The sequence below is a fragment of the Varanus komodoensis genome, unplaced genomic scaffold (assembly GCF_004798865.1).
Source record: "Varanus komodoensis strain SLA01 unplaced genomic scaffold, ASM479886v1 scaffold27, whole genome shotgun sequence".
In the NCBI taxonomy this organism is placed as follows: domain Eukaryota; kingdom Metazoa; phylum Chordata; class Lepidosauria; order Squamata; family Varanidae; genus Varanus; species Varanus komodoensis.
This window is the reverse complement of record NW_025335701.1, coordinates 11863381-11875779: the sequence shown is the minus strand read 5'-3', so window position 1 is coordinate 11875779 and position 12399 is coordinate 11863381. Positions and strand designations below refer to the sequence as shown.

The 12399-nt window shown below is 49.7% G+C and overlaps 1 protein-coding gene across 4 annotated transcripts in view; it reads left to right on the top strand.

Moving 5' to 3' along the window:
* The window catches only part of CNOT1 (CCR4-NOT transcription complex subunit 1), a 48460-nt gene that overhangs the window by 25466 nt on the left and 10595 nt on the right, over positions 1-12399 (top strand). For all 4 annotated transcript variants that reach the window (XM_044434333.1, XM_044434334.1, XM_044434335.1 and 1 more), the window contains 14 exons: positions 301-417; positions 627-737; positions 1483-1560; positions 1839-2016; positions 3755-3885; positions 3996-4292; positions 6446-6586; positions 6676-6780; positions 7309-7428; positions 7879-8070; positions 8412-8554; positions 10453-10561; positions 10652-10821; positions 11516-11747. In XM_044434333.1, the coding sequence (XP_044290268.1) occupies positions 301-417; positions 627-737; positions 1483-1560; positions 1839-2016; positions 3755-3885; positions 3996-4292; positions 6446-6586; positions 6676-6780; positions 7309-7428; positions 7879-8070; positions 8412-8554; positions 10453-10561; positions 10652-10821; positions 11516-11747 (2124 nt within the window). The remainder of the gene's footprint in view (positions 1-300; positions 418-626; positions 738-1482; positions 1561-1838; positions 2017-3754; positions 3886-3995; positions 4293-6445; positions 6587-6675; positions 6781-7308; positions 7429-7878; positions 8071-8411; positions 8555-10452; positions 10562-10651; positions 10822-11515; positions 11748-12399) is intronic.

The following is a 12399-nucleotide window of genomic DNA, read 5'->3' as shown; positions in this document are numbered from 1 at the left end:
CTCAGCATCCTGCACTTGGAAAACTATGTGGCCCTAAATATATTGATAAAACAACTCATTATTTATGATTGAACATCCTTGATTTTTTCTTTGCTGCAGATAGGCTGCAGTGTAACATTGCATTCATTTACTCTCCAAGTTCCCAAAAATTTAGTATTCAGGTATATCTTTCTCAGAACAGAAAGCTCCATGGCTGTATCCTCTGAAGCCTAGCAGGATACAGTTTGTGGCTTTATGATTTTCCGTTCCTTTGTGTTTTAACTCAAATTCTGTGTCTCTGGGGGAAAAAAAACCGCTTAGGTGCTACTCACGTCAGATAAAGCTGCTGCCAACTTCTCAGACCGCTCCTTGTTGAAGAACCTGGGTCACTGGCTGGGCATGATCACACTGGCTAAAAATAAACCCATCTTGCATACGGTGAGTCGGGACAGAGGTGAGAAATGGAAGACTAACTATGAGGCTGGGAACTGAAACTTGCATGTATCCTTCTAGATTCAAATATTCTGGTCTCTTTCATATTGTGTAGAACAGAATAAGATCTTCTGGCAAAAGAAGGTTTGTGGTTGTATCCCTTCCTTTCTGTTACTGATTGTTACCAAGTTTCATTTTCATGGCTTTTATTTTAGGACTTGGATGTGAAATCGCTGCTGCTGGAGGCTTACGTCAAGGGCCAGCAGGAGCTGCTGTATGTTGTGCCATTTGTGGCCAAAGTTTTGGAATCCAGTGTCAGGAGTGTGGTAAGTCTGATCCAGAGTGTACTGCATATTCAAGTCTGCTTTAAAATACTACACCTGAAATATTCCTTATATTAACAGCATCTGGAGCCTCTGACCAGTGACTTCCTAACAGTCTGTTCTTGAAACCATTGTCTTAAGAGTGTTGTAATGCTGAAGCTGGTGACAGAGGGATTCCTAAATCTGTTGAAAAATGACAGTGAGCTGAGGAAAAGGCGTTCAGGGTGTTTGTCCCTGGCCGCTGCAGGGCTGCTCTCAAGAGCGTGTGCGCGCCCTCTTTTCCCACGCAGCATAGGAGGCAGAGAAGCCTCGCTTGAGCATTAGCACAGGGATGCAGTAGATTATCCCTCAGTGCGGCCCCCTGCTTCGGCAGGTGCCACATCTTGACTGCTCTCCGTCGGGGATGTGTGTGCGCTGAGGCAGCGCTTCTGCAGCCAGAGGCCGTGGCTGGGCTTGGAAAGGCCTGTGGGGCTTGGCGGTCAGTGCCAGGATCCCACTGCTCTGACCCCATGACAGTTCTGAGAATTGGGTGGAAAAGCAGTGCTGTTGCTCTTTGCTGAGCAGGATTCCAGAGGGAAGGAAACGGTTGGTGGATGAAGGCAAAAATGGAAGAAGCTGCTGCGCCAGTGATCACGCTTGCCTATTCATCCTCCTGCACAAATATTAGCAGTTTGAGCTAAAAGTTAGCATACATTTCAGGATGTTCCAGTCATGCAATATTGTCCCTCTGGTCTTATTTCCATTGCAGGTCTTCAGGCCTCCAAACCCTTGGACCATGGCAATCATGAATGTACTAGCGGAGCTGCACCAGGAACATGACTTAAAAGTAAATTACGCTTAATTTCTTTGAGCTCCTCCTTTAGATAGAATAGTCCTGATGTCTTTGCTTGAGACTGACTCCTAAGTAATCAGCTGTGGCCAGTTGAACTAAAATGTTTGGACATGTTCTTACATTCTCCTCCTCATTCAGAATATTTGCTTTGACACATCTAGTTGCTTTTCAGAACAGGACAAGATTTAGATTGGTAAATAGGCATGACATGTAGAAGTTCACCTGTCAGTATAATTACCTTATTAAGCCTGGAATGGTTCAATATTGCACAGCTGAATCTGAAGTTTGAGATAGAAGTGCTCTGCAAGAACCTTGCCCTTGACATCAATGAACTGAAACCTGGGAACCTCCTCAAAGACAAGGATCGGTTGAAAAATCTGGACGAACAGCTCTCTGCTCCAAAGAAAGACGTGAAACAGCCAGAGGAGCTGCCACCAATTACAACCACCAGTAAGTACAGGTCCCTATGGCCTGCATCGCCGAAAAATGGGCTGCGTGTCCCACCTGGGTTGGAAAATGCCTTTTCCCCCTTTTCACATATGCACCCCCTTCCAAGGCTGCTTAACACCAAAAGTACATCCGGTTTTTCACAAGGTACAAAAACTTACCTTGTGTTCTTAAGCCATCATAACCTAAGTAAAAGAGATGACTCAGGAGGACTGCCCATAATATCAGAATAGGAATGGATGTCTGTTTCCCAGATTGTGGGGCTGGTTTGCTTGCTTGCTTGCCTTCTGCTTATTGATGAAATTGGATTTTATGGAGAGAAATGTCATTCCTGTTGGAAATGTTCACGTCCCCCATAAAGTTTTTGAAAAGCCCACAAGTCTGTGTATTTGCAGGTAGGATCCATAGACCTCTGAATTTATCTGAATCAATTGTGGATTTCTCCAGCAGTCCTCCATCACCCCGATCTGCTGTTGAGGCTTTCCATCTGTCCAAGGCAAGAACGCCTCGGCCTGCTCTGAGTAGGGTGGTCCACCAGTCTTAGTGCCTCCACGTCATTGGGTTGGCAGTGTGCAGGTAGCAAGGGCCACAACCACGCCACCATCTCTTGACCCAGGTGTTTCCCGGGAGCACATCTGCAAAACCTCAGCCTCAGCTTTTGCATCTGTCTGTGGAGCACTGCAGGAAGAACAGTTTCTCCCTCTCCAGTGCCACGTTTGGCAATTCTGTGCCATAATTTTATCTGGGACCAACAGCCTACTGGAGATGCGGGAGAAGCCTTGTAAGCTACACCCTGCTGTAGGATATCTTTCTACTCAAATGGTGATCAGAACATCCACATTTGCCCTTGGAGATGGGAGAACAACATCCTGTGTCCACCCGCTCAGTGGCTGCCTCTCCTTTCTGGGCTGCTCCAGTTGTCCTGAGCCTCTGGGAGGGAGCATCGCTCCCACCTGGGTCTCCTCTGGAAAACTGCACGGGCCCTCTTCCGCTTTCGTCCTTGGAGGTCAGCGCTGGGCCTTGTCTCAGACTGTGCAGGGACTTCCCCACCCATGAAGTTGGAGGTTCAGTTATCTCCAAGTGTCCCTTGATAAGGTGACCGCCCCTCTCTGAGTGGAACAAGGGTGTTCGGCTGCTTGGGTGCTGTTCCATGCGAGCTGCCGAGGGTTACCCTTGAGCATTGCTTGAGGGCTTCCTCCAGAGTCAGTTGCTTGGAAAGGAGAATAGCAATTAGGCAGTTCGCCTTCACCAGTGCCAATTGTCCAGCTCGGCTTTTGTTTAGGCCAGGGGTAGATTCTCTTGCTCTCATGTACACTTTTACCTCTGTGATGTGCTTAATGGATCAAATTTAGCTTTTCTTGAAGTGGAGCATTAAAAAGGGGGAAACTAGCAGATGTACAAGCCACATGTAATGCTTTCAGTGCTGTGGGGCAGTGGCCCAGAATTTTGGCTGCAAATTACTGGGGTTTGGGGCTGCTCCATAGATTGCAGTCTGCAGGTTGTGCCGTTGTCCATCTTTTTTAATATTCATTCTCCAAGACTTTTGGCTGTGGTTGCTTGCTCAGCTTGCCCCTCAAGCAGCCAAAGATGATGGTGGTGAAGTACTTACCAGCAGCTCCTGCAGACGGTAGCAAGCACCTTTTGCCATGCCGTATGGCAGGCAGTGAAAGCTGCATGTTTCTTATGAAGCATACTCTGCAGCGCTGAGTGTGCCTCCTGTTGCTTTTGTCCTTTGCCTCAGCTGCTTCCACTACACCGGCTACCAGCACCACCTGCACCGCAACCGTTCCTCCGCAACCGCAGTACAGTTACCACGACATCAACGTTTACTCTCTGGGAGGGCTGGCTCCACACATCACTCTGAACCCTTCCGTAAGTACCGGTCTTTGAGAAGACTTCCCCATCTAACTGGGAAGGGATCTTGTCTTGGTGCAGAGACGTTCGTGAGGAAAACGACACTGACCGTTCCTCCGTCCTTCTAGATTCCCCTGTTCCAAGCCCATCCACAGCTGAAGCAATGTGTGCGCCAAGCCATCGACCGGGCAGTCCAAGAGCTCGTCCACCCGGTGGTGGACCGGTCCATCAAAATCGCCATGACCACTTGCGAGCAGATAGTGAGGAAGGACTTTGCACTAGACTCGGAGGAGTCCCGCATGCGTGTAGCGGCACACCACATGATGCGGAACCTGACTGCTGGTATGGCCATGATTACCTGTAGGGAGCCCTTGCTGGTGAGCATCGCTACCAACCTGAAGAACAGCTTTGCCACCGTGTTGCGGGTACGTGTGCCGTTTCGAAGAAGCACTCTTTGCCGCACAGTTAGCCCTTGCTTTACCTTGTGGCATTGCACTCTGGCGTTTTCATGATGCTTCTTAATTGTCCTATTCAGACGAGCAGCTGGTGCACTGAAACATCAGTGAATAGTTTTGGTGGTTTTGGAAGGATGATGAGAGAGCAGGCCAAATTAGTGTCAGGGCTGATTTCGTGCAAGGGCACCAGGTGTCTTGAAAGCTGCCAAAGAGCTGCTTCAGTTCTTCAGTTTTCCTCTGACTGAAATAAAGTTGGAAGGTTTTAAAGCCAGCTGCCTTTACTTTACTTAGTGAAATGGGATGGAGAGGGGGTGTGGTGATTTTATTGCATTTATGTCCCACCCTTCTGTCTTGTGAGGGACCTAAGGAATTTTACATACCTCCATTTTATTTTCACAACAATTCTGGGATGTAGGTTGGACTGAGAGGGAGTGACTGGCAGAATGGGGGTAGAGCTGATGAATCAGTCATGAAGGGAGACGCTGTCAGTCTCCTGTACACCAGAAGAGAGGAGCAGAGCATGTGACTGCAGTTGTAATAGATGTATAAATATTCCAAAAAAATCCAAATAAACTGAATTGGCATTTAAACCACATGAAGTGTGTTTTTCTGGAATCCTTGGTAATCTGATACTTCAGCTGAGGGTACTTGCTTCAGCTGAAGTACCAAAAAAATAAACAATGCTATTCATGCAGCATGAAAAATTATTCGTTTTACTAAATTAAATGCATGTTTTTAATCAAATCCTAGTCTGTTTAGGGCATATGGTTCAAAACTGCCTAGGAAGCCCACCTTAGTGCACTTGTTTAGTGCACTGGAGAGCCAGGGTGGTGTGGTGGTTAAGAGCGTGGGACTGGGACTCAGAGGATCCGGGTTTGAGTCCCTGCTCAGCCATGGAGCCCACTGGGTGGCTTTGGGCCAGTCACAGACTCTCAGCCCAGCCTACCTCATAGGGTTGTTGTTGTGGGGATAAGATGGAGGAGGAGAATGATGTAAGCTGCCTTGAGCCCTTTGTAGGAAAAAGGCAGGATATAAATCGAAAAATAAATAAATTTAAGAGTAGCTGGATAATAAATGTTGTGGCACTATGAGCTCTTACTGGAGTCGATAACCTATTTACATTTTAGTGTTAAGCTTACCTGTGCATCTGCTATACTGGGGGTGGAGAACCTCAGGCCCAGGGGCCAGACTGTTCCTTCTTTGGGCCTCAGCTTGACACTCTGGATTCTCACTTTACTGTGCTGTGCCCCCCCCCACCCCGGTTCTGATGTTTGACAGTTTCCTGGTTGTGGTGCAATTTCTCCGCATTCTAAAAGGCAACATGTGGTGCAGTCTAAGTGATGCTGATGGGAAGTGTCTTCATATTCACTTTTGGCCTCAGACTTTTTGCCTTTAGTCCTGCCCTTTGTGCCTTTGGACCCATGTACCACGAGACGGTAGTCTCTGAGCTTTTCTCCAAAACAGAATTCAGTTTTTGTGCTGCACAACATCTCCCCTCGCCCACTGCCCCATCTTACGCCCTTCTCTGTGAGCATGTTCTGACTCAACGGCTAATGCAGCAAAAACCATTGACGAGAGAAGAAGCATGTCCAGTTTAGAGGCAACATGGAGCTTGGGGAGCCTTGGAACGGCAGCTGCATCTGATGCCCGTGGAGTGAGTCTCTCACCCCCAAGATGTGTGTGAGAACTCCTGTCTTGAAAGTGAGCCTAACTAGAGCCTTGTGGTTCCAAGTAAAAGTGGGCAGCATGGCTGTAGAAGGATCCTACTGCCTGCAAAAGGCACAGGGATTTCCTGGTGTGGCCCAGTACCTCACTGAACCACCTGTCTGTAGTTGAGCAAAGTCAGCGGCTGCTGTTTGCCAGTTGCTGATGCCAGAAGAGACGCCATTGCAGTCCCCACGAGGGGCACTTGTGATAGGTTGCGCTTGCCCTTGACGCAGTGGGAGTCACTTCTGAGCAAATGAATTGGCATCAGATTGCTCCGCAAGCGTGAACATGACGGACGCACTTTTCCTTGCTTGCACGCTTCTTCAGCATCCTGAGCAAAACAGGCTGGGTGGTCTACTTCCTGCTTGCTCACAGGTCTGGCCGTTGCCTCGTTTGATGTCTTGCCTTTTTCACAGGCAGCTTCGCCGCAGCAGCGGGATATGATGGAGCAAGCCGCGGCGCAGCTGGCCCAGGACAACTGTGAGCTGGCGTGCTGCTTCATTCAGAAGACCGCCGTAGAAAAAGCCGGCCCTGAGATGGATAAGAGGCTGGCCACCGTAAGTATGTGGCAGATCTGCCGTGTGAAGCCGCGTTGTGGGTCATGACCAAGCCCCTCCCTCACCTTCATGTGGTTGTGTTTGGGCAGGAATTTGAGCTCAGAAAGCACGCCAGGCAAGAGGGCCGTAGGTACTGCGATCCCGTCGTCTTGACGTACCAGGCGGAACGGATGCCCGAGCAGATCCGATTAAAGGTGAGAGAGGTCTGCCATCGGACCCGATTTCACAGTTAGGAGGAGGGTCACAGTGCCCCCCCCCCCCCAAGAAACCTTGTGGGAGTCTTCTACCCATCATGCTAGATAAGCCACTGACTAAGAAGCTGCTCTGCTTCTTGTTCAGCAAAACTGCGGAGGTCGCCTGAGATACCCTTTTATATTATGTTCAGTGTGTAGATTTATTTTATGATACTATGTTTCATCACTGCTGGGAATGAGCCAACAAGATCTCTATCCAATCTTATACTTATTTTCAGTTAATTACTGAAGGGCAGTGTCAAAACAGAGTCCTGTGCAAGTGCCATTAATCCCTCCAGTAGCCTCCATTCCCTGATGCTGCACTTTCTGAGTTGCAGGCAGGAATAACTTTCCTTGGCTGGCCTCCCTCACCAGACTATCAGTTCACCATTGTGCATTTTCCAGATGTTGTTGCTTGCCTGAATGTTCATAAAGGTGTATGACCGTGGCAGCATTGTTAAAATGCCGTTTTTTCAATGTCCTGTGAAGGTTGGCGGCGTGGACCCAAAGCAGCTAGCTGTGTATGAAGAATTTGCACGAAACGTCCCCGGTTTCCTACCAACCAACGACTCAACCCAACCTACAGGCATCCTGGCACAGCCTATGAAGGTAGAAATCCAGCTGAGATTGTTGAAGCCCTTCTGGGGCTCATGGAAACTGTGTGCTTAATGACCACATAATTTGCAGACATTTACATAATTACATTGGAGGACATCTGGAGATCTGCAGTTGGTCTCTTATGCACCTCTTCAAAGCATCGTGAACTCCTAGCATTTGTCAAAAGGTGCCGTAACACTTTACAGGAAGAAATTTGGATTAGGGTCCTTGAGAGAGCCATTTCTTAAAAGGCATGATAAATTTAGTATTTTGATCCATCCTAAATTGTCGGTTTGTAGTGAAATGGCTGTAGGTTTGCTCTTGGCAAAGTGCCACTTGGATTAGGAAGTGCCCATTTACCTAACGCTGGCGCTGGTGATGGAATGTTACGTTCTCACCTTCAGGATCCTCCCCCATCTGTGCACCACCTTAGCGCAGAACCCTCCTTTTCTCTTCTACCAGCAAGCCTGGGCCACAGACGACGTGGCACAGATCTACGACAAATGCATGGCAGAACTGGAGCAGCACCTGCAGTCCATCCCTCACGCCCTGGCCATGAACCCGCAGGCGCAAGCCCTGCGGAGCCTCTTGGAGGCCGTCGTCGTGGCACGGAACTCGCGTGATGCCATTGCAGCCCTTGGGCTCCTGCAGAAGGTTTGCACCTGGCCACTTCTTGCTCCCTGGCGACTCGGGGTTGGGGGGGAGGGCTCCTGGTTTTCTCCATGCACGGAAGTAAGCTGGTTGGGCTCGTGTTACCTGGACACAGGGCCACATTTGCGAGTGCTGAGCAGCTCGTTGTGGGGAATTGGCTTTTACCTCACCTGTGCAATTTCTGGGCACCCTGACAGCTGGTGAGGAGTGTTCTCATCCTGCCATGTGCTGTGTTGCTTGAGAACACACGGCCTTGTGTTCCGAACTCCAGCAGTCCAGTCCGAGGACAAAGCAGGGTCCGTTCTTTTGAAGGGACTCGGGTACATGCACTGCTCTTCCTGCAGGCTGTGGAAGGCTTGTTGGACGCCACCAGCGGTGCTGATGCCGACCTGCTCCTGCGCTACCGGGAGTGCCACTTGCTGGTGCTGAAAGCGCTTCAGGATGGCCGGGCATACGGGTCTCCCTGGTGTAACAAGCAGATCACCAGGTCAGTCTCTGCGGCGTGAGAGAGAAATGCTTGCTTAAAGAGGTTCTGATTTGGGTGACCAGTAAACACAGAAGAAGTCAGGTTAGAGTATCTCCCCCCGCTGAGTGTTCCAGGTTGCATCATCAGTCATGGGGTCTGCGGTTTGGGGTTTTCAGGCTCCCTGAAATAGGGTCCTGGCAAGAGAGTTAAGCCGGGTAGTGTTACAGCCAAGCTAAACCAAATGTCATCAGACATTTTGTGAACGGCTTTTTAAAGGAGTCAATTAAAGATATGTGGAGGGGGTGGCTCGGTGGGCTTTAACTGTTCACCCCCCACTCTCTGCCACCCCTTCCCAGCCTTCTTTTCATTGGAAGGAGGGCGCTCGGCGCACTGTGGCAGCCTCTGCCTGTAGTGCCTGTCCCAGCCAGGTGCCCACCAAGCCTGCCGGACTGCCACCCCCCTCCCAAGCCTTTCTGCACTCTTGATTTCAGGGTCGTGCAAAGCTGTTCATGAAACTGCTAGCTGTGTGCCTCATCTGCTTGGACCTGTGGAGAATAGGATGGTCTCTCTGACTCCTGGGATAATTCTTTTATGAGTTATCTTGTTGCTTTACCTCTTTAAACTGACCTGAACCCTGTCAATGCAGCGCAGGAAATAAGGTTTTGCAAGTCAGATAAATGCTGCTATGTGACTGGGTTGAGAGTGGGGGCACTTAACGCCAAGGGGAGGGGTCTCTACAGGTCGCAGTAGTAAGAGGTGGCGGCTGGTGCCGTGAAAGCAGAAGCAGGACCCAGCGGGTGCACCTGGGCCCAGGAGGGGGGACTGAATTCAGAGTGTGACTTCCCTGTGTGTTGTTGCGTTGCGTGACTCTTGGGTGTCACAGCCCAGAAAGGGGTTTGACTTGAAGCTGTTTACCTATTTAATCCACATATATCTTGCTTAAACATAGCTGTGCAAGTTGCTTATCATTGTTAAGTAATTCTCCACTCCCAGATGAAAGTTCTGTGGGATGCAGCAGCCATGGCTCTGAGGTCTTGGCACTGCAAAAGGCTTGCTCTGCTGACACAGGTGTTTGGGTCATTTGATCCCTTAGCACATGTCCTGTACCAAAATCCCGTCTTAAAGGCACAAGAGCGGTGTCCCGTATCGCTGCGTATCGCCATTGGCACTCACACTTGTAACCCCAGTCCCTCCGTGGATTTTTTCCTCTCATCATGAAAACTCAGAAATTGGATTGTTAAAATGTTCATTTTATTTGCATTCTGTTTTATTTTTGCTTTCTGGATTTGGTGCAAGTGTTAATTTCGCTTTGGCCCTTCGGCTTGGGCAGCGCAGTTGGAGTTGCTCTGGCTGCTTTCCCGTGGCTGGCATGTGCGCAGCCACCTCCTGTTGCCTTGTGCGCTTGCAAACCGAGCAAGAGGGACTGGAGCACGCTGGGACCCACCCCCTGCTCAGGAGGGCTTTGTGTTCCCGTGCCTGGAGTTTCTGAGTTCCAGGCTCCTGCAGAAAGGCCAGCCGGACTTGATCTGCCGCTCTTTCCTGTTGAGTCACAATTGCAGCCCTCTGCCACCTGGCTCTGCATTGACTGCTTGCTGGCAGGGTGGGAATCAGGCTCTGACACAGCTGGAGGGCACCAGGTTCTTAGCATAGGCAGAACCTCCTCAACCTGCCCCCCCCCCCCGCACGGGACAGCACATTCCAGGACAGCACGGCCATCGGCTGCGCTGGCTGGGAGTCCAGCACACCTGGAGGGTGCCAGGTTGGGGAGGGCTTCCGCTGACCTCCTGTGGCTCTTGAAGAGTGTGCTTGAACTTCACTGATTGTGTGAGATATCCGAAGATGGAATTATCGCAGTCGTCTGCTCAGGCAATTGGGATGGGGAGGGAAACCAAACTGACTCAAGGAAGTGACTTTTCCAGGTGCTTGATTGAGTGTCGAGATGAATATAAGTACAACGTTGAAGCGGTGGAGCTACTGATCCGTAACCACCTTGTGAACATGCAGCAGTATGACCTCCACCTGGCCCAGGTGAGATACTGGCACTGGCTTTGTATTACGTCTGTATGCTTGCCTCTGAATTGAAGGCAGTTCACCAGTTTGTGCTCTTTTCAATGGCAGTCCATGGAGAATGGCTTGAACTACATGGCAGTGGCATTTGCGATGCAGCTGGTGAAGATCCTCTTGGTGGACGAGAGAAGTGTCGCTCACATAACAGAAGCAGATCTGTTTCACACTATCGAAACTCTGATGAGGATCAATGCTCATTCCAGGGGGAATGCGCCAGAAGGGTAATTCTGAGACTTATTTCAGGAGTGTTCACATCTTGAAAGTGCTGTGTCCTACAAAGCCGAGGCTCTGACATGCCTCTTTCTCTCACTGGTGTCACTACTTGGGTGGTTCAGTCCCTTTTGCCTTAGTCTTCATCTTTAATTTAGCTTACTGTATAAGGACAAGACTTCGGAAATTAAATCCAGACCATCCTGGACATTTCTTTCCTGTGGAAGCAAAGAGGATTGAGATGCGACTAAGAAAGAGTCTCGAGCCAAATGCTAAATTCCTGACCTTAATTGGCAACTCTAAGAGAATTCCCACTGGCGAGGCTTGCCACCTAAATCTCTCATTGCCTCCAGTCCCGGCAGCCCTGGGCCCCTCATCATGGCTTGGTCCCACCAAGCCACCCCATCCTTGCTCACGCTGCTGTCTTGTGGATGTCTCCCTTTGTTACTTGAAGCAAAGCAGAGGGACCCAGACTATTTTTCTATGTTGTGTAGTTCTCCTTTCCCCACCTTATTTAGCAGGTGCAGATTTCCCAGCTCTTAAGCTTTTCTACCTCCTTTGTATGGCCTGCTAGAACTGGGATGCTGGTCCACGTGCCGTGAGCACAAGCACCTTCCTTCCCCCGTTGGAAACAAAGCGCTAGTGCTTAGGCCTGAGCATGCAGTGCACGGAGGACCTGAAACCCGCCTTCTGGACTTTTCGCAGATTGCCGCAGCTGATGGAAGTGGTACGGTCCAACTACGAGGCCATGATTGACCGTGCTCATGGCGGGCCCAACTTTATGATGCACTCTGGAATATCTCAGGCCTCTGAGTACGATGATCCCCCTGGTCTGCGGGAGAAGGCAGAGTACCTCTTGAGGGAGTGGGTGAATCTCTATCACTCTGCTGCAGCCGGCCGTGACAGCACCAAGGCGTTCTCTGCATTTGTTGGACAGGTAGAGCTTGGACAGAGAGGTGTTTTTTGCTCAGCACCAGTTTGGTAGGATGCCCATCGATTAAATGCCACGTTGCCGTGTTGGTTCCCCTGTGTCGTTTCTTCAAATGTCATAATTTCTCAGCTGATCTCTTATGTGCCGTTATCTAAATTTTCCATCCCTAATGAGGTGCCCTCTGGATCTGTTGGGCTGGAATTCCCAGCCTTGCCAGAGACCTGGCTTCTAGTCCCCGCACTGCCGGGAAGGTTGCCTTTTGATTTGGGGCCATTTGCTGGTCCTCGCCTACTTATACGCTGTGAGAATAAAATGGAGAGCAGGACAACTCTTGAGGACATCTTGAATTCCTTGAAAGAGGAGGGCAGGCAGTGGAAACAGAAGCATAATAATAAATGAAACAGCTGAACGGGAGCTCACAGCACTCATTGCATGCACCAGGGGGTACCAGTTGAGAGGGGCAGGTCTGAATGATGGTTTTGTCCTTCATGAGATGTGTAAAATGTTTAATAAGTTAGAGTGTGGCAACAGTCCTAATGGAATGTTCATTCTGTTCTGAAGTACAGGGACAAAGCATGACCGCCTCGTTTTTAACCTGAGGTGTGCTTTTGTTGCATACATGCTCTGCAGAGGCAGAAATCAATTCCCCTGTGTGAAT